Source organism: Palaemon carinicauda, chromosome 5, assembly GCF_036898095.1.
Source record: "Palaemon carinicauda isolate YSFRI2023 chromosome 5, ASM3689809v2, whole genome shotgun sequence".
NCBI classification, from domain to species: domain Eukaryota; kingdom Metazoa; phylum Arthropoda; class Malacostraca; order Decapoda; family Palaemonidae; genus Palaemon; species Palaemon carinicauda.
This window is the reverse complement of record NC_090729.1, coordinates 77,981,643-78,008,776: the sequence shown is the minus strand read 5'-3', so window position 1 is coordinate 78,008,776 and position 27,134 is coordinate 77,981,643. Positions and strand designations below refer to the sequence as shown.

General features: G+C 36.8%; 1 protein-coding gene across 8 annotated transcripts in view; it reads left to right on the top strand.

Annotated features, from left to right (window-relative positions):
* Positions 1-27,134, top strand: part of LOC137641352 (protein GOLM2-like) — a 756,580-nt gene that overhangs the window by 668,030 nt on the left and 61,416 nt on the right. Inside the window, exon 11 of one of the 8 annotated variants that reach the window (XM_068373822.1) lies at positions 12,568-12,795. The exons of the other annotated variants lie outside the window; for them this stretch is intronic. Coding sequence (XP_068229923.1) covers positions 12,568-12,758 — 191 coding nt within the window. The 3' untranslated portion in view covers positions 12,759-12,795. The remainder of the gene's footprint in view (positions 1-12,567; positions 12,796-27,134) is intronic. 8 annotated transcript variants of the gene reach the window in all.

The window sequence follows — 27,134 nt, the reverse complement described above, 5'->3', positions numbered from 1 at the left end:
ACATTTTCCCAATCTAAGTTCCTAAAAACTTCATCTAGGCATACTGTAAATAATTTAGTGGAGATGGAGTCTCGTTATCTAACTCTTTTATCAATCGTAATTTTCTCGCTATATTTATGTAATTTTAGGATTTCTGTACTTTTGGTGTTCTAGCATAGGATTTATATATGCCTTATCTTTAAAGTGCTTTCATTACTGCTGAAGCTTTGACAGAATCTTGTATATTGTTGAATGGCCACTTCTAAACCCTGTCTGCTTTCTTTATGAATAAAGCCTGACTATTAGAATTAACTGCATACCTAGTATTACGAACAGGATGGAACTGTCCAGGAAGATCTGAATGTAAAGAATGGTCAGAATTATAAAAAATCTTATACAACATGCATAATGAACTAATTGAAGGACGGTGCCAGAGATTAATATCTAGGTCAAGAGTACGAAATTTAATAAACCGTAAGTTCCTGTCGAACACATTAAGCAGCTGAAGACCAGACAGGAGAAAAATACTCGAAACAAGGTAAAATGAAAGAATTGAACAATTTCTTCAGAATAGATTGATCACTGAAAATCTTGAAAGACTTTCTCATTAAGCCAATTTTTTGTTTAATGTAGGAAGACATAGACCTAATGTGTTTCACAAAAGTAAATTTGCTGTCGAGAATCTCGCTAAAAATTTTAAAAGCGTCATACAGAGTTAAGGAAACATGATCAATGCTGAGATCCAGATGTTGAGGAGCCACTGTCCTTGACCTACTTACAATCATACTTTGAATTTTGTTAGGATTCCACGTCATACCCAATAATTTGCATCGTGCACTAATTTTAACTAGATCTCTATTAAGGGCTTCAGCAATCCCGCATCTACATTCAAGAGATATAATTTATGGAAAGAGAGTAGCTTCATATGCATATGCAAATGCTTGTTTTCTAGGGGAAACCAACTGTCATTTGTATATAGTATGAAAAGTAATGGGCCAAGAACACTATCCTGAGGAACACCTGATATCACATTCCTATACTCACTAAGGTGCCCATCAACAACAACTCTTTGAGATCTATTACTTAAAAATTCAATAATGATGCTAAGAAACAACCATCCCACTCCTAAATGTTCGAGTTTGAAAATAAGCGTATCATGATTAACACAGTCAAAGGCAGTATTAAAATCAAGGCCAATCATACGAACTTCCTGACCACAATCAAGGGATTTCTGTACAGCATTGGCGATTGTAATAAGTGCATCACATGCTCCAAGGCATTTACGGAAACCAAATTTCAAACTAGGGAACAGATGATTACCTTCAGCAAACCTATTAAGGCGTTTTGCCAAAAGACATTCAAAAACTTTAGATAATATGGGAGTTATAGAAATTGGGCGGTAATCAGCTGGAATTGAGCTACCACAAACACATTAACATAGTGGAGTAACATCACGAATCCTCCAACAAGGGCTAAAAGCTCCTCTTCTTGCTAACTTGTGCAAAACAACAGATAATTTGGGACCTAAGAAATCTGCAGACTATATAAAAACAATGGAAATATAACATTTGAGTTTACATCTCCATAAGCGACAAGGTCCATCAAGAGAGCTTTAATTTCACGAGATCGAAAAGCTAAACTAGTTAGTATATATATATATATATATATATATATATATATATATATATATATATATATATATATATATATATATATATATATATATATATATATATATATATATATATGTGTGTGTGTGTGTGTGTGTGTGTGTGTGTGTGTATATGTATGTACTTAACCTAGCCATTGTCTGATTTTCTTTTTTCAATCTTTCATCAAACTTAAATTCTAAAGATCCTGTATTGAAGGCCATAGTTCATAAATATTCAAATGATTCCACCTCATTATTCCTTTCACCTTTTAATGATATTTCATCTTCCATTGCATAATCCATTCTCATCATCGCTCTCTTTCTTTTATTTATCTTGAGTCCAACGCCATGTGATAATTCATGCATTCTGGTAAGCAGGCTTTCGAAGTCGTACGGTGTTCTGCTAATAAGGACACAGCATCATCAGCATTCAGTAGGTCAGCTAATATCCTGTTACCTATCCAATCCAATCATTCCCCAACACTCCCAACTGTTCTATACATTACAAAATCCATAAGGAGGATAAACACCATAGGTGACAAGACATTCCCTTGGAGTACTCTACTGTTAATTGGAAATTTATTTGGTAGGACTCCACTAATATTAACTTAGCACTTGTTATGCTCATGAACAGACTTAATAAAATTTACATATTTAAGAAGAACTCCATAATAACGCAGAAATCTTCACAAAATTGGCCGGTGCACACTATCAAAGGTATTTTCATAGTTCACAAATGCCATCAAAAATGAATTCCTATATTTTGTACATTCGTGTATCACATATCTTGAGATGAAAATTTGGTCTGTACAACTTTTATCTTTTCTAAATCCTGCATATTCATATCTCAGCTTTTCATTAGTCTTTCTTTCTAGTGTCTTTAGAATGAGCATACTATATATTTTCATGATAACTGACGTAAATGGGATGCCTCTGTAACTATTGCAATCAGCGAGAATTTTTTTCCCCCTACAATCCTAGCTCCCATTCATCAGGTTTTGCCTCTCCACGCCACATTCTACAAAATGATCTTGTAAGTATTCTGGGAGTCACTTCATTTTCGGTCAGTATCATCTCAGCAGTTATTACATCGTGTCCAGGGCCTTTCCATCTCTAGTTTTTTAATGATAGATTCGACTTCAAACACACTGAATTCATTCATGGGCACATCAATACCTTCCTGGGCTTCAGGTATATCAATCAAATTATTCTTCATCGTTTGTTATTATAACAGATCATTCTATCTTTTTGATGTGTATATGCTGCTGCTTCTTTGCGCCAATAGAGATTTCATTAATAATTCTAGGAGGAATTCGTACTCCATAGATTTGTCAGCCACATCTGCTTTAGTGTCTAAATATTCTCTCCAGTCCTTTCTGCCTTTTCTTTTGACCTCACTATCAATACTGGAATACTTAGCATTCTCTACCTTGTAAATTTGATTACTTACTCGAAAACTCTCAACATTCAATATTTTTTTGTCTCCTTTTTTTTTTAGTATCCCAAGTATCATTTGATATCCATAGCTCTGTTCTTGTAACTGTGTCCCAAACCTCCGCTACCAACTGACTGATTTATATTCTTGATATAACATCATTCTTCATTAATTGGCTGCTCTTTATACTATTATTACCTAAGCTACAACCCTAGTTAGAAAAGCAGGATGCTATAAGCCCAAGGGCTCCAACAGGGAAAATAGCCCAGTAAGGAAAGAAAATAATCTACGAGAAGTTTAAGAACAATAGCATTAAGATGAATCTTTCATATATAAACTATAAACACTTCAGAATAACAAGAACATGAATAAGATAGAATAGTGTGCCCGAATGTGCCCTCAACCAAGAGAATTCTAACCCAAGACAGTGGAAGACCATGGTACAGAGGCTATGGCACTACCCAAGACTAGGGAACAATTGCTTGATTGTGGAGTGTTCTTCTCATATAAGAGCTGCTTCCATAGCTAAAGAGTCTCTTCTACCCTTACCAAGAGGAAAGTAGCCACTGAACAATTACATAGTAGTAGTTAACCTTCAGAATAAAGAAGAATTGTTTGGTAATTTCAGAGTTGTCAAGTCTATTAGAAAAGAGCAGAATATGTAAAGAATAGGCCAGACTATTCTGTGCATGTGTTGGCAAAGATGAAATTAGCCGTAGGAAGAGAGAAGGATCCAATGCAGTATTGTCTGGCCAGTCAAAGGACTTAATAACTATCTAGCGGTAGTATCCCAACGGGTACTTCAAGTCTCTAAGACTGCAAATCGATTTCTACATTCAACTGCAAAGGTCTCTCTGTGCTCCTCCTCTAGAGGCTTAGTTGTATCAAACCTAGGTGTTCTATCCACATTTCTTTTGGGTGCTTTCAGTTATAATTTCAGTATGGCAATGAGGAGCTGGTGATCACTACCAATGTCTGCACCTCTAAAACTTCCTACGTTCCTCAGAGTCCTCCTTCTCTCTTTAATAATGCCTATGTGATCTATTTGATTTTTGTAATTGCCCCATGGTGAAGTCCATGTATGTTTGTGGATGTCCTTGTGCTGGAAAAGAGTAGCTCCAATAACAAGATTGTTCATTGAACAAAAATTTATGAAATGTGCCCCATTTACATTTGCAATTTCGCCAGACCCTCAACACCCATTACATTCTCTATACCCCTATTATTCCTTCCAACTTTAGACATATATATACAGTATATATATATATATATATATATATATATATATATATATATATATATATATATATATATATATATATATATATATATATATATATATATATTACCTGTATACATAAATACGTAAGAATTACAGTGAGACATGATGCTCAGAAGTCAGATGCAAAAGAATCATAGGGAAAATGGAATAGAAAATATAAGTCTAAATTCTGAATAGTTTCTTGTTGACGTCTTAAGAGGACTGGTTTATTAAGAGAGGGCTTTTTGCATTTAATAACCTACAGTGAGAGTACCAATTGATGACGTGTTGTGATTTCTATCTGGAACCTTAGATAAGGAGAAATTGAATTTACAATTTTCCAACCGTACCATAATAGAATTTATCAAACTTTGTATAAAAGATTGTAAATTTTAACTTCAATGGAAATTGTATGGCTATGAGATAAACAACGTGTATATGGAATTTTTTTAAACCAGAATCTTAAATAGAACAATACATATTGATACTGAAATGGTTTCATTATATTGACGAAATCATATGCGTGGCCAGAAAATGAAAATTTAGATTAATTCATAGATTAAATGGCTTGGTGCCGTCAATAGATTTTACTATGAAACCATAGATTCACGCTTATTGTATATAAAAAGTCTTCAAATATCTACCTATGAGCATTACTACTCAAGCCAAAGTAACAACATTGAGAAATCTGTATTCATTTCCATGTAATAAGCGAATTTCGAGTTTGCAGCCCTGTATATATTGATGATGAAATAAATGAGATTAGGACTATAGGCAAGAAATTGAAGTACCCTAAAATTTTATTAAATAATGCTCTTAGAATATCAATAAAGAACTTCGGTATCGATAACATGGAAAACTATAGTACTCAAAACATTCTTGTACTTCCATATAGCAATCCATTTAAAAGAAATTCTCCAATTGTTATAATTTAAGAGCAACAAAACGATAAAAACAACCCACATAAATAATTCCCTAGATAGTGCCGAGCGATATGTATATCACATCCTAGGTAATTCATATAAAAAACAACAAAAAAGAAAACTATATTGGTCAGACAGGTGAAGCTTGAAAAGAGAACGAACAGCATGAGAGAAGTGTCAAAAATCCTCAATGCAATGGTTCTCCATGTTAAAGAGGAAAATTATACTATTAACTGGTCATGTACAAAGAAATTAGTTCATTCAAATAACTTCCTGGAAAGAAGCATCAAAGAGCCAAGTTTTATGAAAGAAAAATTTTATGACAAGTTATGTTTAGAACTTGGAATGTGCAAACTCCATGCGTTTATATACAAAGAGATTAAAAAAAAATCTTTAATTAGTTGATATAGAACTGATTGTACCTCGAATAATAACTGCCTTTGTGAAATTGATCTTTTTATCTAAGCTATCATTCACATGTAGGTACAATTATTGTATATAAGTATAGGTACTGTATATGCTTCTTATTGGTATATATATATATATATATATATATATATATATATATATATATATATATATATATATATATATATATATATATATATATATATATATATATACACACTGATATGTAAAATATGTATAAATGTGTATGTAATTATATATTTATGTTGATGCTGTTATATATTCATAAATGTGTATATGCATGTTAATCTTATGTGCAAGCATGTATATGGGTATTTATACATTTATGTATATGCATTTGCATAAATGTAGGTGTATATGTATGCTTATATTTATGCATTTATATGTATAAGATTAACGCAAATTAAAATAAGTGTATCGGAAGACCTAAATATTACATATTATCCGAAATGACCCCACCTGACACACACACACACACCTGAAAATATAAGCTCAGGTAGTTTATTTGACAGTGGAACATTGTTCGGCAAACTCCATTATGTATGTCCGTACTCTAAATTTCGGAAGAAGTTAACACGAAACTCGTCAAGAATTAAACGGATATTTTCTATTTCATTTTCCCTGTGGTTCTTTTTGCATATACATACTGTATATGTATATATGTGTGTATATACAGTAGATGAAAATCAACACAATGTTGTGCTCAAACAGAATTAAATTTAGGATCCAAGCATAAAACTCGAAGGTGCTTAAAACTAAATATTTTCACCATTAATACCGACTCAACAAATATGTATTTCCTCTCTTGGTCACTGTAATAGCTTTGGGTTTGCCTTATCCTTAAACTTTTAATTTACCTTAAGTTACTATACCATTATTCTAAACGTATCATCCCCACTCCCTTGATAAATCCTTTTATGCGCTGATTCTTCACTGCATTATAATCATAGCATTGTAAAAGGAAAGACCTTATATATAGAATGGTGACGGTATTCTAGGGACTGTGACAGGTTAGGATACATATTTGCGTTGCTTATTCCAGTTTTCTACTGAGCTGTCTGTCAATGAACAGCGAAAAATAGCTCGGCCATGGCTACACGTTTTTCTTAGATTTGTGCATTTTTTATTTGTCTTCGGCAATTAAAATTGTTACTCTAGTTTCAAAAAATGTTATTTCCTGTTATTGTATTATTTTGTCGTACCTTCGTGATACTGATTAGTTCTTTAATTTTGTTTTTAGTTTTGCTCATAGCATGTATAGCAGATTTTGCTACATGTTACACATTGCTGATGTTTTCTCAGATGAGGTGGAATATGATGGGGTCTTGCCTGGATACCGTGGTAAGAAATCTTATAAAATAAGTTGGCTTTTTCATATTGGGTTTGTTTTGTCTGTATCTGACTGTCTTTTCTTAGGGGATTGTAGTATATACTGCAATTCCTATTAGAATGTTGAAGCCAGTTTAAAAAATTATGATTTTATTGCGGTGGATATTACTAAATTATGTTTAACATTTGTTATAAGGGTTTGAAGCTTCTAGAGTTGTTTATGGCGATTTGCAATTCTAAGTGAATATGCTCATGATCCAATAATCGGTTGTCTCTACATTGATTTTTCTTTTATAATTGAGATTATGCTTAATCTGAAGAGAAATTATTCAGCCATAATTAGTATATTTTTTGCTAGAAATTGTGTGCAATAAACATTTACCCTTTTCATTCACTGTCGCATTAGTGTAATTACCTAACTTTTTAAAATTTCATATTATTCTTTAGTATTTTTAAGACAAATACATTTTCTAAGTTTATTTGTATTCTGATTATGAGGCAAGATCCTTTGACTTTCTCAGGAGGAAGTTATTCAAAAAGTTCTTGCAATACGGAGGATTTGTATTTTTTAATCCTTGACCAAGTTTTTATTGTAAACACTGCATTAGATACACTTTATCATACTCTTATAATAGAATTACCATTTTCCCCCATCACTGGTTTGTTTTGTTTCATTGCAATTAATTCCAAGGGCAGATGTATTATGGTGTCCACTTGACATTTATTATTTATGTTCAAAATTTGTTGGAGTATGTTTACAGTAGATTAGGGTGTACATAATTGTATATGCTCTTATAGGAGAAGGGACACTCCAGAAAAAACCATTGTTCTCTTGTCTTGGGGAGTGCCGGATCCTCTGTGCCGTGGTCTTTCACTGTCTTGGGGTAGAGTTCTCTTGCTTGAGGGTACACTCGGGCACGCTTTTCTATCTTCTCTTCCTCTTTTTTCAAGTTTTAATGTTTATATATGGAAGATCTATTTTGATGTTGTTACTGTTCTTTTGATATTTTACATTGTTCATTACTTGTTTTGTAGTTTATTTATTTCCTTTCCTCATTGGGCTATCTTTCCATGCTGGAGCCCTTAGGCATATAGCATCCTGCTTTTCCAACTAGGTTTGTAGCTTTGCAAGTAATAATGATAATAATAATAATAATAATAATAATAATAATAATGACGATGATAATAATAATAATAATAATAATAATAATGATAATAATTGTGTATTTTCCAAATCTCCAGGTATTTTTGCCTTACAGTCAACCTCACCTATGAAAAATTACATATGCATTGAGAGATAAAGTTTCCTTTACAGCATACATTACAAATGGGCACATTTGCCAGTTTCTTGAAGACTACCACTTGAACTATGCATATGAGCCAGACTGCTTTTCTTACTTCATAGTTCATAATTGATATTACTACTGTCTTTCATGATGGGTGGTGATACAAATGGAATGTTGTCCCATCAAGGAATAATTGCTGTGTATTCTTTCTTTGGTATATTATATAGTATTGGATTCCCTGTTCAAGCCTTAGCAGGATAATCCTTGAAAACTACCTACCAGCCTAACTTTATAATTTTATGATCCAAATGTCTAGATATTCGATGCATGATGTACAGTATATTTATGTATTGTGGTGGGTTTTATTTACTTTTAAAGAAAATCAAGTACTTTTATGACGAAACCCCACAAACTATTTTTTATATTTGGTTCTGGGATTAGTGCTACGGGCTTATCATCCGTCCAATCTGCCCTGGTGTCCCAAGGTCAGCCAATATAAAAGAATTCACAAAATACCAAAGGAGGAAAGGGATTTTTTTTGCATCCTTTGTTTAAAGATACTCTCCAGACCATTCTTACATATTATTCCATAATAAATTAGACAAAATTTTCAGGACCTTTTGAGTCTACAACCTTGAGAGAGCGAAAATTAGTTGGAATTACCTAATTTGCATAACATCAACATCCATATTCTTGTTGAGAGGCTACATTGTGAATGCATGTACTGTTCCAGAACTACGGTCTTTTATATATTTTATAACTGAAATGGTCTACATATTAATGATGATCCACGTTACTTTAAAACAAGATTCGGTTATGCCTGAAAGTACCATACATCATTATGATGGTTTTCTGGTACATATTGCTGTTTTTTGTGTCTTGTAAATTTAAATGTTTGTTTATTAATACTTCTGTTTTTCCCTCTCTCTTTCCTTATTTTTCCCATATGGTCTTTCTTTTCTATCAAAATAGTTAGTGGTCTTTTAACATTTTCCAAACAAATGTTTCTTTATTTTTATTAATCAATGGTATTATTATCAATGATAATTAGTCTCAGTGAAATCACTCACACTGGATTCACTAAAGGAAATAGTCTCTTTGATTTATAAATCAATCTAGAGCAAGATTATTCCCCCACAAATATAATTTTAACCAGTGAAAGCAACGTTCTGAATGTATGAGAATGAATATATCTCTAAGCCAAATACATAATGACCAAAGATTGAATCAATATTAACATTTAAGAGAACGACCCACTTGCTCTCGTCATCATCCCTGAATCTTTTTTACATTTTCAGCAAATAGATCATCTCAATCAACTATTAACTAACCTTATGATGCTCATATGATGAATAAACGTATTACCTGATATTGAGCATATTACAGCAAAATACTTACACACATATCCGTGTGTACATAATGTATTTGAGAAATAACACAAACAGGGGCTATTAACCTCATTTATATTCATCATCTCCTCCTACGCCTATTGACGCAAGAAGCTTCGGTTAGATTTCGCCAGTCGTCCTTATCTTGAACTTTTAATTCAATACATCTCCATTCATCATTTACTTCGCACTTCATAGTACTCAGTCATGTAGGCCTGGGTCTTCCAAAACTTCTAGTGCCTTGTGGAGCCCAGATGAACGTTTGGTGAACTAATCTCTCTTGGGGAGTGCGAAGAGCATGCCCAAACCATCTCCATTTACCCCTCATCATGATCTCATCCACATATGGCACTCGAGTAATCTCTCGTATAGTTTCATTTCTAATCCTGTCATGTCATTTAACTACCAATATCCTTCTGATGGCTTTGTTCTCAAATCTACTAAATCTATTGGAGATTGTTTCATTGTCATACCATGATTCATGCCCATAGAGTAACACCAGTCTCACTAAACTGATATGTAGTCGGGTTCGTATATGTAATTTCAGGCTATTTGATTTGCAAATTTTACTCTGCCTAGCCATTGTCTGATTTGCTTTTTTTCAATCTCACTAAACTCTAATTCTAAAGACCCTGTATTGGAGATCATGAGATCATATTTCCTAAATACTTAAATGATTCTACCTCATTAATCCTCACTCCTTCTAATGATATTTCATCTTCTATTGCAAACTCCGTTCTCATCCTCTCTGTCTTTCTTCTATTTATCTTCAGCCCAACCTCGTGTGATATTTCATGCATTCTGGTAAGCAAGCATTGCAAATCCTGTGGTATTCTGCTAACAAGGACAGTATCATAAGCATAATCTAGGTCTGCTAAATTCCTATTACCATTCCAGCCCAATCTTTCTCCACCACATCTGACTGTTCTTTGCATTACAAAATCCATGAGGAGTATAAACAACCTTGGTGACAACACATTCCCTTGGAGTACTCCGCTGTTTTCTGGAAATTCATTTGACAAGACTCCATTAACATTAACTTTGCACTTTCTATGCTCGTGAAGAGACTTTATCCAATTTACATATTTAAGAGGAATTCTATAATAACACAGGACTCTCCATAAAATTGGCTGGTGCACACTATCAAAGGCTTTTTCATAGTCCACAAATGCCATCAAAAGGGGATTTCTATATTTTACGCATTGCTGTACATGTCTCAAAATGAAGATTTGGTCAGTACAACTTTTACCTTTTCCAAATCCTGCTTGTTCATCTCAGTTTTTCATCAATTTTTCTCTCCAGTCTCTTTAGCATGAGCATACTATATAATTTCAAAACAATTGACGTAGGTCTCCTTTTTTTGCTTAAGCATATAAACCAAGAGTTTAATAAGATGTTAGTTACAAATACCTAAGATGTAGTTAGCTGTGTATGTAATCTTGCCACTACTGGCCTCATTACACTTCTGGAAATCTACCAGTTCTTAATTTTAGTCGTAGTTAATGATATGAGCAGTCATGAGGTGGTGGTAGGGATGCAGTTCGAGTAAAAGTAAAATGGTTACATATACTGATTTATATATGTATATATATATATATATATATATATATATATATATATATATATATATATATATATATATATATATATATATATGTTTTTCATATTCAAATATGCCATATATTTTAATTCCTTAACCTCTGGATGCTCTCTCAAACCTTGGGATCAGAGACCCAAGTTGGAATCCCTCAAAGACCATGGTCTCTGGCCAGCCGGGGAATCTTACCTTGGTCCAGGAAGCTGGTATGACAGTGACATAGCATTTAGCCTCTCCTTGGCTAAATGCTATTGTTTTTTAGGGATTCTCCCTTGGGTCTCTGATCCCGAGGTATAAGAGAGAATCCAGCGATTATGGTAGTGAAATATATGTCGTATTTGAATATGAAAAACACGTCTAAATATGAATTTTTTTTCATATATATATATATATATATATATATATATATATATATATATATATATATATATATATATATATATACGTATGTATGTATATATATAATATGTGTAAATATATACATACATACATACATATATATATATATATATATATATATATATATATATATATATATATATATATATAAATAATCATTTTACTTTTACTCGAACTGCATCCTTACCACCATGTCATTAACTACAACTAAAGGTATGAACTGGTAGATTTCAGGAAGTTTAAGAGGGCTAATAGTGGCAAGATTACACTGCTAACTACATCTTAGGTATTTGTAACTAAGACCTTATTGCACTCTTCGTTTACATACTTAAGGCGAATATTCAGGTTTGAATAAGAGCAACATGGTTGTATTAGCGAAACAAAAAGTATTTTTTTTATTGGGGTTCATTTTGAAGTATAAAAGCAGTATTGCCTTTACTTAACTAGATTATGACATCAAATATCTTGTGTGGGTGTCTTAGGAAAAGCAGTAGAATAAAGGAAATGTCTTCATTTTTCTTTTCAATTTTATATAAATGCCTCGTGTTGTATCATTTAGATATTTACATAATTTGCTTTAAAAAAAAAGTTTGGTTATTTCTTTTTACACGATTTGATCCAATCCACCATTAAGTGTATTAAGTTATCATACTTATTAAATTATATTCGACTTATTGAGAAGGGGATATTAAATTATATTCGACTTATTGAGAAGGGGATGAAGCTTTCAGATTTTATATAAAATGTGTTTATTACTAGAAAGACTAAAAAAAAGCCATTAGTATATAAGGTGAGTATTTATGTACAAACATTTTTATGATCATTCTTACCCCAAAATAAAACACATCAAAGAAGACTGAGATACCTTATTATTTTGATAAATATTTCAGATGACAATGCAAACGAAATTAAGGGAAAGATTGATTTAGATTTGCAAAACGACGGAAAAGAAGTATTGGGAAACGATGGGGAAAGTGGCAGTAATAATGTTGCCAAAGAAGATGTCAGTACAAACATGATAAAGGAAGGAAGACTGGAAAGATATGTGAAGAGAAATAAGGAAGTTAATGCCTTGGTTTAAAGCAAGATCTAGTCTACAGCCCCCTATTCTTCTCGATGTGTGTATTTTTATTGTACCAAAAAGAGAGAGCAATTACTTTTGCACAATTTTCATATTTGGCCATTAAAATGTTACATTGATCTTGTGATAAAAATTACTGTACATTATTAAATTGTGTCTTGTCACAGTCCATTTTAGCATGTACACAAGGTGTTGCTCATTGCACAGTTTTCAATCAAGTGATTATGTTGGTGCAGTATGTTGTTGCATGCACTCAGTGTTTTGCTTATTGTGGCTTTGTACAGCACTTATAAATAATTTTTTATTTGTTTGTCTCCAGTAAATTCATAATTGAATCTTAAGTTTATCCCTCCTGCTGTGTAAATCTACTGCTAAAAAGTTAGTAATCCACTGGTCAGTCAATGACATAATTATCTTTTTTAACTAGCACCTTTAAGGTGGATTAATTTTCCATTACCACTTGTTTTAATATAAAACACAAATGTGTTTCTACACAAAAGTTGCACATTCTATGTGATCTATATGCCAGTGGTTTAGAATGTAGAGCATTACATATTAATGAAAACTGACGTTGGGGCATCAGTTTGTGTTAATTAGTCACATTGGTATTCCCTTATTGGCAGAAGAATGCTTCACATATTAAAGCTTTTTATTCTTCAGTTGGTCTTGCCCATACTTACAGGCTGATTTGTGTTTTCTATTGTAGAACTTTGAATGGGTCAGTTTTGTCATCCTTGGTTTCAGTCTCCCCCAAAATGAAGACAGGAAACTGTTAAGGTCACTGAAGTAATTGTCTGATTTATAGGAGGCTTCTCGAAATTAAAATAATTTCCCTTCTAGAAGCCAAGAATATCTATCATTTCATTCAATTGCTTTGGAGATCATCACTGGTCATTCCTCTTTCTCTTTACCCTGGGCAGGCTGTGTCCAATCTTCAACAGAGTGTACCAATTCACTTGATAGCTCTTTGGATAGCCCATAGTATGTTCTTTTGAAGTTGTGGAGTAGATTCAGTGAATAATAACTCAAATGTGTTAATTTGTTTAACTGGATATGGCAGTCAAACCTACAATTTCTCTTATTGCTCATTTTTTTATTATTTCATTATTTGGTGGAATGTCACAGAAATAAACTCCCCGCCCTTGATCACTCTAAACAAAACCAAATAGTGCCACAGCAGAACCTTTCCCCTTACTTCTACACTAACTAGACTATTGGACAGAAGGAACAGTAAAACACAACATAATCCTGAAAACTAAACCAATCACTAACATTCAAAGACAAAAAAAACATAACACTTTAAGCTAAAAAAAAACTTGGTGCGGAAGGGAAATCTTGTGGTTCCTTTCTTTTGCACCTGGATATACTGTAGATCCACACTCGTGCACTTCATGTAGGAACCGTCTTTCTTCTTGGAAGAACATGTGTCCTGAGTGTGTGAACTGACCTGACTTTTAATGGAATCTTATGGCCACCAAGAGGAAGAAGTGAAAGAACGACCTTTCACCATCAGGGAGGAGTCAGGACTCAAGGGCCACTTCCAGCTTCTCAGCCAGTTTGAATCCCGTTCGTTCAGTACCTTTTCCTTCTCTGTCAGGTGCTTCCGGTGATCTCCGTGCATCGGGAGTTACTCTCTTGACAGAGACTTTACCAGGGATCTGTGTTGAGGATATCTTACAGGCAGTTTGAGCTTACCTTGGCTCCGGGTGGACCCCCTAAGGCAAAGATTTGGTGGAGGATGGCAGTTTCCATGTTTTCCACCTCACAGACAGCCATAGTTCCTGGGTTTGCTACAAAGACCACGTGTGTCTCGCCCAGACCACTAGCCTCGCTGACTGTGACCTCTCCATTAGACCGTATGGTCACCCCAGCCCAAGGTTATCCAGTTGGAGGTTATCCAGTGTCTCCTGAGGCAGGAGGGCTTCTCCTTGAGGGTAGCCATCCAGATAACAGGATATTTGAGGAGTTTATCAACTACCATCTACCAAGCAAAATGGTCGATGTTTGGCAGGTGGTGTGAAGTGAAAAAGATCAAGTCCCTTAAGGCCTCGATCCCTCAGTTATCCGATTTCCTACTACACTTTAGGATGGACGTAGGCCTCTCTATCCCAGCGGTGAAGGGTTTCCGGGCCGCTTTAGGACAAGTGTTTCTGCTGAAAGGGATCAACTTAAGCTCCTCAAAACACCTCTCCATGCTCCTGAAGAGCTTCGATCTGTCATGTCCCCTTTAGCCCCTTTGAGTTCTGGAGTGGGATATTTTTAGAGTGTTGGAAGCCTTAAAGAGGCCTTCCTTCTCACCTTAGCCTCTGCCAAAAGGTCGGCAAGATTCACGGCCTGTCCCACAAAGTGTGCCTTACGAGCGGTTGGAAAGAGCTAACCTTCCGATTTGCTCCCTCCGTAGTGAAAACCTTGAACCCAGGTTGAGGGAGTTCTCAATCCATGTTATTCCAAAATCCAGAGACGCCAAGGACTTCTCTGTCCAATTAGGGCTGTGAGAAAATACCTTGATCTAACAGCAAGACTACGCCCTGCCATCAAAAGCCTCTTCATTTCCATGTGAAGGGTTAAGGGTATAGTCAGGCTCGGAAATTGTTTTTGAGCTACAGTTTTGGGATTCACACAGTTTGATTGTTTATAATATAAACTATTTCCCCAAATTTTACTCGAATCGAGCGAAGAGCTTTTTAATGAAATTTTTCGCATTTTTTCTTGTTTTAATCTATGTTTTTTAAAATCATATCTTCTCCCACATTTTTGGAAAAAAAATTAATATATATCACTATTTATTAGCGAGTATAAGATATATAGAATGAAAACAATAACTTTACTATGCACTGAAATGTGTTTTTATTATTTTATTATTCTTTTAGGTTTTCTTTTTTAAAAAATTAAAATTTCACAGTAATACATAAATTAAAATGAAAAAAAAAAAAAAAACGAAAGAGAGGATGAGATTCAAAAGTTATTGCTCGAAATATACCACAGTCAGGCATTATAAAGGTTTTGAATCTTTAAAATATCTTTAAAACTAACGAAGTAGATAGAATTTGAAATGGAAAAAATAATGTTTTGAGAAAAACTAATTTAAAATTTTTTTTACCTACGTTCACTGATACAGCTCTTAGGTGATTGCTACAAGGCTCCTGGTCCCCTATCTTTCTAAATATATATTTTCTCCTCTTATGATACGGTAAAATTAATAATAAAAGCTTATGGGGGTTTTTTCATAGTTGCCAACTACTCATTGTTGCCAGGTTCAGTTGCTTTAGAAGGCGCCTGGTTTGTAGACGCCACCGTCTTTTTGTAATTACTTTTTTTTTTTTCATCTTATATCCAGACATCCTCTTTTTTTTTTTTTTTTTTTTTTTTTTTTTTTTTTTTTTTTTTTTTTTTTTTATGGATAGTTCTATACCTAAATCCTGCAGTCCCTAAGGAATGGTATCAATGAGCTAGCAATATAGCCAATATTGTGCTCAAGGGCAGCAGCATGTAATGCACTGAACACAAGCTTAGTTTACTAATCGGAACAAGTGCTCTCACACGTTTCTGTTGCCCAACGTATCATACAGAAAACAATAAAATATGAATATAAACAAAAGTATTGACGAGTTTCTCATAAAGTTATGATTTCAGTTATTGCTATGGCCGTGTTAAGGAAATTCTGGGTGTGTATACGTGGATGAAATTGCCTTTTTAGCCTATAAGGAAGCTTCTAAATAACAATCTGTCATCTGACAATGGGCCAGGTCTTTTACAGCATTTAAAATGATGAAAACAGAAAATGGCTGTGAGACCAAATATGGCTATTTTCTAGGCCGCCAATACCCTTAAGAAGCCAGTCTTGAAAAACACCATCCACGAGACCAGAGGTATCAGAACTTCCATGGAATTCTCCAGGAATTTAGCAGTCAGTCAGATGTTGAGGGCAGGCGTGTAGAAAAGATAGTCCACCTTTACGTCTCGCTATCTGAAGGACTGCACGGTCAAATCCCTTGATGCCTTCAAGATTGGCTTGGTCATGGTTGCACAGCAACTGATCTAATCATGGCTGAGTGCGATCATACCCCGTGCTGAATGGTAAAGAGTGGTAGAGAGAGTTTTCCTTCCCTATTTCCTCTCCCCACTTCACTAGCGAGTCGAAATATCAGACGAAGGATCAATTGTCATTGATAAGTGTGATCCTTATGGTTAACCTCTTCGGCATGGGTACAGTAATGTCTTTTGGTTTGGGTTTTTGGATGAGTACGTATCTGGACAACCTATTTCTCACCCCCCTTCAGTCTCTCTTTGTCTCCGGTGTCATCTTTCCCTCCTGCTAAGCAGGAGTTTCTTAGTAATTTGTATTTTTCCTAGCTATACTGACTACGAACCCCATTTGTTTTACTGCCCACCCTTCCTTCCCCGCAAGATCCAACAGTGGGGCAGTTTGGATGCATAGGCAGAACTGTAATGGGATTCCTGGGCCAGGTCAAGGCCTGAGTTGACCTCCGGTCATTCCTGGCGGCTGGAGGGGTGAAGATTTGGTGGGAGGCCTATCCAAATTTTTCTAGTCGTAACTGGGAGGATCCCAGGACTTTCATATAGATGTGGTAAGTATACCCAGTAAAAATTCAAATTCCTAAGAATTTAAAATTTTACATATATATATATATATATATATATATATATATATATATATATATATATATATATATATATGTGTGTATATATATATATATATATATATATATATATATATATATATATATATATATATATATATATATATATATATATATATATATACGATAACTATAAAAAGACCATAAACTTAATAAAGAAAAGATTAGGAATGAGGTTAAAATACAAGAAAGATGGAATAGAATTCGTAGAACTATCCAAAATAATAAACAATCTAAAAATCCAAGATATTTTTAAACAATCCGACTAAAATTTTGGAAACACTAAAGAAAGGAAGAAGTATCCAATTGATAAAGAGAAGACTTGGAACAGAATGCCAACAAAGGTTTCCTTTAAATAATGAAAATGGAAATATTGTCCACATTAGAGATGGAGTGATAAAAATTGCAGAGGTTTTCTATACAATGCTAAACAATAGTGATGTAAGAAATAACTTCACCAACAGAAATAATGAAACACCTAAGCGGATACCAAGCATAACATTGGGAGGAGTAAAGAAAGCATTAAAAGGCATGAAGAGAGGCAAATCAGCAGGAGAAGATGGTCTTACAATTGATTTAATACTAGATGGAGGAGATTTCTTAGTATTAAAACTCTCTAAACTCTGCACTGTGAAGAGCCAAGAGTAGGTTGTGAGTCAAAGGCGAGATGGATGCGACTGAGTAACTTTATTACAGACACATTGAGTATATATATATATACACTAGGTCCCAGTAAGAAGGTTACAAAATACAAACATGCTATTTCTTGTCAAACCAGCAACAGGTTCTGTTAACGGTTAACAATGAAGTAGGTGACAGGTTAATACAATTTGCTGTCAGTGCGAGGGGAGAGCGAAGATACAAAGGATAATGTATACAAAAAATAGAAATGTCGTTACTATGTACGATCCCGAGACACAGGTGGTACATGGCTCCCCCCCTAAAAATGATATGCTGTACATGTTAAATAATGCACCTTGATCTATAGAGGCGAACTGTAGGCGGGTCATCTGGCAGGAGATAAGCTGGTTTTACACGATCAATGGAGACCCAGTCTTCTTTGCCACTAATGTTTAGTAGGAATGCTTTTGGATTGCGTTGGATCTCAAGGAAAGGGCCCATGTAAGGGGGCGTTAGTGGGTGCTTGCTAGTGTTGTTGCGTAGGAAGACGTGCGTTGCAGAGTGCAAGTCTGTCGGTATGTGAAGATTCACTGGCGGCTTGTAAGTCTGGGGGCATGGAGTAAATTTTCCCGCGACGTGACATATGTGCTGGAGATCGTCGGAGGAGGTTGCAGAAGGAAAAAATTCAGCAGGGACGGCCAACAGGTCGCCATACACCATTTCAGCTGCCAAGATGTCCAGGGCGTCTTAAGGAGTGGTCCTTAGTCCCAGGAGGACCCAGGGAAGCTGAGTAAACCAGTTGGAGTCCTTGCAGCGGGACATCAAAGCTGCTTTGAGGGTTCGATTAAAACATTCAACCATTCCATGGGCAGTGGGATTGTAGGCAGTTGTCTCATGTTGGGTGATGCCCAGGAGATTTGCTAAAGATTTCCACAATGGAGAGGTGAAAGTGTTACCCCTGTCAGAAGTAATATGCTTAGGGATACCAAATCTTGCTATCCATCCTGAGAGTAAGGCAGATGTACATGAGGCGGACGTTGCAGTTTCCATGGGAATGGCTTCAGGCCAACGAGTGGAGCGGTCGATGACAATAAACAGGTAACGATGAACTTGTGATTTGGGAAGGGGGCCTACAACGTCGATGTGAATAAACAATGCTGAGGTTGAGGAAAGATGCCCGCTCCTGAATCTGTGTGTTGATGTATTTTGGAAGTTGGGCAAGAAGTACAGCCACGGACCCAATCCTTAGCATCCTTAGTAATGCCGTGCCAAATTAACTTCGTCTTCGCAGCTGTGCAGTAGAAGGGCGCTAGGGATGTGAAAGGCCGTGAATGAAATCAATCACCTGTCGGCGCATGGGAGTAGGAATCCACGGTCGCGGTCTACCAGCACTGACGTTGCAGAGGAGGGTGGTGTTGGAGTCGTTGAGGGGGACGTCTTCCCAATAGAGGGATGTGCAGGATGTCCTACATGCTTGATACTCTGGATCCTGTCGTTGGGCTTCAGCCAAGGCGTTGTAATCCAATCCCAGTTGAATGGCAGCCAACATGTTTCTTGAAAGGGCATCGGCAATGGGATTCATTTTCCCAGGGACATGTTGAAGGGTGCAATTGTATTCAGCCACGGCGGAGAGATGTCGGCGTTGACGGGCTGACCAGGCATTAGACTGTCGAGTGAAGGCGTGCACCAGAGGCATGTGGTCTGTGCAAATGACGAAGGGCGTACCTTCTAAGAAATGGTGAAAGTGAGGGACAGCCAAGTGCACCACCAGTAATTCGCGATCGAAGGTAGAATAATCCAATTCTGCCTTGGACAGTTTTCTGCTGAAAAAGGCCAATGGGCCGGTCAAGCCGTTGACCACCTGTTCGAGTACTGCACCAATAGTGACATCGCTGGCATCAGTGGAGAGAGAAGGAGAGGGGCATGTGGGATGGGAAAAGTGAGAGCAACAGTGGTTGATAGGGCATTCTTTGCGTTGCAGAAGGCCACTTCTCAAAGGGGAACCCACTTCAGGTTTTTTGGCTTGCCCTTGAGGGAGTCGTAGAGAGGAGCAAGAGTGGCGGCAATGGTTGGCAGAAAACAGTGATAATAGTTGATCATGCCTAAGAATTCCTGCATTGCTTTGATGGTCAAGGGCGTGGGGAAGTTCTGAACGGCTGCTACCTTCTTAGGGAAGGGATGGACTCCTTCAGGAGTGATGCGGTGCCCTAAGAACGACACTTCGTTGGCGCCAAAGGTACACTTGTCGCACTGGACTACGAGGCCATTTTGTTGTAGGCGGTTAAGCATGATTCGCAGCTGATGGAGGTGTTCCTCTTTTGAGGAAGAGAACACAAGCATGTCGTCCACTTAACATACACAGAAGGGGAGGTCCCCTAAGATGCCGTCCATGAGACGTTGAAAAGTGGCCCCAGCATTACGAAAGCCAAAACAGCAGTAATTGAAGGTGTATGTACCGAAGGGAGTGGTGATGGTGGTCTTGGGGATATCTTCTGGGTTCATAAGCACCTGATGATACCCCTTCAGGATGTCGAGCATTGAGAAAACCTTTGCTTTGTGCAGGTAGGAGGTCACGTCGGCAATGTTTGGGAGGGGGTATTGATCCGGTTCTGTTTGCATGTTCAGGCACCTGTAATCCCCACACGGACAGAAGGAGCCGTCTTTCTTTAGGACGATGTGTAAGGGTGTCGACCATGAGCTGGAGGCCTATTGGCAAAGGCTCTTTTCTTCCATTTCGGCGAACGTCTGTTTGGTGGCTGCCAATCGATCCGGTGCCAGACTTCTGAATTTGGCGAAGACTGGCGGTCCCGTCGTCTTGATATGGTGATAAATACCGTGTTTGGCAGGAGCTTTGGGTGTTTGGCGAAGTTCTGGACGGAAAACGTCCAGGTAAGACGTGAGGAGGTGGGCGTAGGCATCCTTGGGTGCACTGATGTGGAAAGCGAGGTTGAAGGGGCCGGATTGAAGAGGTGATGACAACTACAAGACTGTGTTGACCAATCGTCGGCAGGCAACATCGACCAGAAGGTGGAAATGAGAGAGGAAATCCGCACCGAGGATTGGCAATGTGACGTCAGCAACAAGAAACCTCTAATTAAATTTGCCATTTCCAAACGACAATGTTAGGTTTTTGTAGCCGTAGGTGGGTATCGCAGATCTGTTGGCAGCTACCAGGCAGACGTCGGTAGATTTAGACAGACTAGGACTGTCCTGAAGACTTCCCTTGGCAAAAGAGAACGACAAGCACCCGTGTCTACCAAAAATCGCACGCCCGTTCCTGCATCATGTAAAAAGAACAGATTAGAAACACGGGAGGCCACCGCCATGAGCAATAGCCTACTTACATGTTTTTTGGCCACTGACAATCCTTGGCACATTTCTTCATGGCAGCCTCGAATCTGGAGTGGTAGTAACAAAACTGCAGCCGATGGGTGGTAGTAAGTGGCTGTAGAAGTTATTGGTTGGGTCACGAGCGAGTGGTGGGTGATGGGTTGCTTTGTCACCGCTCCGGCACGTCACGGGGTAGGCGTGTGTGTCCTACGGCATTCACGTCAGCTTCGGTTGATGTTGAATAGGTGTCCTCTTCGTCAGGGGTGGAGGCGTTGATGGAGGTCTTGAAGGTCGTGAAGTGGCTATCCATAAGGAAGTCAGCTTTGGTCATCAAGTCCTTTATGGGTAAACTATCGACATCGGATCTGGCAGTTCTTACAGGTTCGGGTAAATGACATACCCAAAGGGCACGGAGGTGGTTCACCTCATGAGGAGAGCCGTCTGCGGCAGGTTGCAGGCAAGCGATATTGGTCATTTCCCTGAGGGCGAGTGAAAAACTTTGGTCCCCCAACGGTTGTTAAGAGAGCTGAAAAAGCTTTGCAATACGGGTGGCTGGTGACGGCGAGTACTGCTGCAGAAGGTATTTTTTGATGGCGTCATATGCTATTTGCGTGTCTCCTTGTTCACAAAGCCAGTCGGAGATTTATGGGAAGGTGTCCTCGGGTATCGCCGCGAGAACATAATCTGCTTTGGTGGTTGAGGGAGTCATTCCCTTGATGCGGAACTGGACTTCTGCGCGCTGAAACCAAGCAAACCCCTCTCCGCTGGCAAACGACGAAAATTTGAATGGGGCAGCGCAAGGCGGAAGGAACGAGTCGAGCTCCGCGGTCACCAATGTGACGAACCAAGAGTAGGTTGTGAGTCAAAGGTGAGATGGATGTAACCGAGTAACTTTATTACAGACACATCGAGTATATATATACAGTAGGTCCCAGTAGGAAGTTTATAAAATACAAACGTGCTATTTCCTGTCAAACTGGCAACCGGTTTTGTTAACAGTTAACAATGAGGTAGACAGACAGGTTAATACAAGTTGCTGTCAGAGCAAGGGGAGAGTGAAGATACGAAGGATAATATATACAAAAAAGAGAAATGTTGTTACTATGTACGATCGTGTGACACACGGGTGGTACAGCACCAAATGTCTGAAAGAATGCTGTATATCTACAGCTTAGAAAAACTTTATCATTTAACTAATTCACGAAAAGGGAGACACAAAAGACCTGAAAAGTTATCGCCCAGTAAGTTTGTCTCTGTAATATATAAAATATTTACAAAGATCATATTAGGTCGAATAGAAAGACAGTTAGACTTTAATCAACCTGGAGAGCAGGCAGGCTTTAGAAGTGGGTATGCAATAACTGACTATATCCATGTAATTAACCATAAAATGGAAAAATGACAAACCACTATGTATGGCATTTGTAAACTATGAGAAAGCTTTTAAATGTCAAAATCTCAGCATTAATGAAAGCCCATTTAAAAAAGGGAATAGATATTTTTACAGGAAGTTCAGCAATCCTAAAACTATATAAAGATAGTGAGAAAATTCCTATTGAAAAAGGAGTTTGGCAGGGAAACCCCCTCTCTCCTAAATTATTCACAGCATGCCTAGAAGAAATTTTTAAGAATTTAGATTGGGAAAATGTAGGAATTTATATTAATGGGAAATATCTTAATCACTTAAGATTTATAGATGACATAGATATGTTCAATGAATCCTGTGAGGAATTACAAAAAAATTATAGATGATTTGAATAAAGAAAGAAAAAATGTAAGACTAAAAATGAATGAGTAAAACTATGGTAATTTTCAATGAAATGCAGAGGCAGTAAAAAAAGAGTTATAGACGAACTACTAGAGAATGTTAATGAATATAAGTACTTAGTACAGGCAGTGTTTCCCCAAGACACGAGACCAAAATTAAAAGAAGGATAAGCATTGGATGGAGAGCATTTGGTAATCAAAATGAGATTATAAAATGTAAAATGCCACTTAATCTAAAAGGCAAAGTATTTAATGAGATGGTCTCACCAGTATTAATTTGTCCATCAGAAACTTAGAACAAAAGATAGTTACATCTCAAAGAGGTATGGAAAGAATTATGATGGGAATAACACAGAGACAGAAAAAGAGCAACATGAATATAACAGCAAACTAAAGATGAGAATATTCTAACAAATGTAAGAAAAAGAAATTGACGTGGAAGGACAAATAATGAGAATGACAGACAAAAGATGGACATCAAGAATAACAAAATGTGTCCCTAGAGTTTATAAAAGAATCAGGAGAAGAAGGAGAAGACGATGGCTTGGCGAATTGAGAAAGACTGCACATGTTGACTGGCACAGAAAGACCATAAATAGACGGGAGTGGAAAGTCATGACTGAGGCGTTTGTTCTGCTGTGGTCTTGTAACGGCCTTTAATGATGATATATGTGTGTAAGTGTGTGTGTGTATAGATGAGGAAACGGTCGTGCACACAGGGACCAACTGTCATTAAAAGCTCTGCCACAGCTCTTTAACTTTTAGTCCTTTTAAATTTCCAAAAAAGTATTAGAATTCCAGGGCCAATCAGTAGCCATCATCATCATCATCGTCATCATTATAGTTTCCTTTGACAGGCCGGTTCATAACAGTCTATCAGCATCCTCTTAGAATAGTCAATTCCAATTTTTTTAATTCGAACTAATTCAGCAACGGCCAATATTTATTCAATATTACGGTCTGCAATACATAAAAAACACACGGCCATTTTTCGATAACTAAACTATCACACTATAATCAAAGATAAATAATAAACCGATTCTATCATTCACAACCACGCCAAGCAAAGATTGCCAAATTTGTAAATACTGTTCGAATAAACAATCACTTCCAAACTGGTCGTAATAAATAGATAAATAAATTGAAAATGGCAATCTAGCATTCACCCAGGATATTCACTACTGGTCTAAACTAGCTAACCAAAAATGTAAACATCGATCTCAATTATACCAACCTGTCTTTCTCCCTGCGAACACTAATTACAACTCTCTCTCTCTCTCACTCTCTCTCTCTCTCTCTCTCTCTCTCTCTCTCTCTCTCTCTCTCTCTCTCTCTCTCTCTCTCTCTTTAATGGCAAGCAAACAAAAATTAATCCTCCACATTCCTCTCCCGATACTTTGCCAAATCCTTCTCACACAAACATCTACCTTATTTTTTCCATCACCCGGCCCCAGTCGGGAACTAGTCCTTTCTTCGAGTAACGGGGACTTCAAATACTCTCTCATTCACTTCTTCCATATTGTTATCATTCAATGCACTATTACGATTTCCATCTATATTCCTATCATCTAATATACCATGCACTATCCCATCTTCTTCATTATCATCTGGCCCCAAGATTTCACTTATTTCCGTCAACAATTCATCCATATCATCAAAGCAATTTTCTACTTTTAACAAAAGAATCATTTATGCCACTTGCATTTGTCATACTGTAATTTCTTTTACATCATATTAAAGAAAAACCACACACAATATAAGTATCATTCACACTCAGCCACGTTTCAGATGTATTGATAAATTTATATTCCATACTCACTCGTACATTTACACCCTTGCCATGCCTATTCTTACTAATTAGTTTCCTATACATCCTGACTGGCTTAATCCTTTCTTTCTACATAACCTTGCTGTATGACCATCTAAACCACATGCAGTACACTTAGCATGTTGTATCTTGCACATCCTGGTGTAATGCCCATCATTACCTCAATTGCCGCAAATCACATTTGTACGGTTACTTAGACTTACATCCACTTGCTATATGCCCTGTCATACCACACTTATAGCACTTTACAACTTATTCTTTCATACATTCGCACCAGCCACCCGTTGAGATACTACTGCTAGAGAATTGTGGGGTCCTTTGACTGGCCAGACAGTCCTACAATGGATCCTCTCTGGTTACGGTTCACTTTCCATTTGCCTACACATACACCTGGCATATTCTTTACAGATTTCGTCTGTCCTCATACACCTGACAACACTGAGATTACCAAACAATTCTTCTTCACCCAAGGGGTTAAGGACTGCACTGTAATTGTTCAGTGGGTACTTCCCTCTTGGTAAGGGTAGAAGAGACTCTTAAGCTATGATAGGCAGCTCTTTTAGGAGAAGGACACTCCAAAATCAAACCAATATTCTCTCTTATTGGGTAGTGCCATAGCCTCTGTACCTTGGGTTATAGTTCTCTTGCTTGAAGGTACACTCGGGCACACTATTCTATCAAATTTCTATTCCTCGTGTTTTGCTGAAGTTTTTATATATAGTTTATATAGGAAATATTTAATTGAATGTTACTGTTCTTAAAATATTTTATTTTTCCTTGTTTCATATCCTCGCTGGGCTATTTTCCCTGTTGGGGCCCCTGGGCTTATAGCATCCTGCTTTTCCAACTAGGGTTCTAGCCTAGCAAGTAATAATGATAATAATAATATCACCATCCCTTATCACACCATACCTTAAACATGCTCCTAATGCCTATCTACACTCATTCTTTTTCATGTCTTACTTTCCCATGCCTATAACACTTCTCTTCACGGATACAACTACTTACTTACCATGCTGCGCACTAGTACTCCTATCTCTCAAAAGTTGATTCCCTTGCCAAAACCCTTCATTTGTCCTTACAAGTATCCCTACATAACTCTCTCCAACACTCCTATCCACTACACTTCAAGCTACCCTCATTGGCCCTCTCATAATAGCATCTAACGAATTCTGGCACATTTACCCCCATTCCAGTTCTTACGCTCACAGTTTTACTTCCTTTCATACACCTATCCAACTCATAATCCTCAACTATCTATAATACATCATCTCATGTAAATCTCTCTTTTTCTCTCACCTCATTTTCTCCTTTCATTTCAAATTAATAAACTCAGACACATTCTCAAGTACCGTACTCAAAAGCTTCATTTTTTCTTTATTCTCATGTGTCTTCATCCCATACTTCTTCCTATTATCTGTCGATTAAAATGTGAAGTATTTCTCACTCTAACTCCATTGTTTTTTTACATTTGGGAGATTGATGGTGAGTTATTGCCATTGCCCATGCATTGCTTCTGTTCACTTGTGCAAGCTGTTTTTGTTTTTTATTATGATTTAATCAATACCTGGCATTTTTGACCAATTATAAGCTTCCAAATATTACTGCACAAGTTCCTGGATGTTGTTTCATAACAGCCATTTTTTTTCCACCCTTCCCCGTTAGTTTCAACTTCACTACAATTACACAAAGACATGTCCAAGAAGGAAGTACAATTTATTTCGAAATTTAGTGTAATTTAATCTATGCTGGCAATTGATTGATGAAAATGCTCTCCTTTCAGTGTATACCTATTGTTGCTCATGTGAAAGTAGAAAATATCCCAGAAATAGTGACCCACAAGGCTGGCGTGCGCAGCACACCCATGTATCGCTTACAAGAACATAGAAGCAGTGATATTATATTTATTTGCGAGCAAAGAGAGCCATGGTGGAGCAAAAACTATTAGGAGGTGAAGTTAATCATCAAGAATTGTGACACGTAATATGGATCCACTTAAATGAACCATATATTTTTTCAACTGGTTATCTTCTGTTTATTTTGCATTTCTGATTATTATTATTGCGGCAAATCCCTCATTTTTATCATTACCCCACCCCAAAAAAAAAGAAAACCCATGGTTTCCCACCGAGTATCCCCCAAAAATATCTTTATAAATGGGGGTCCAAA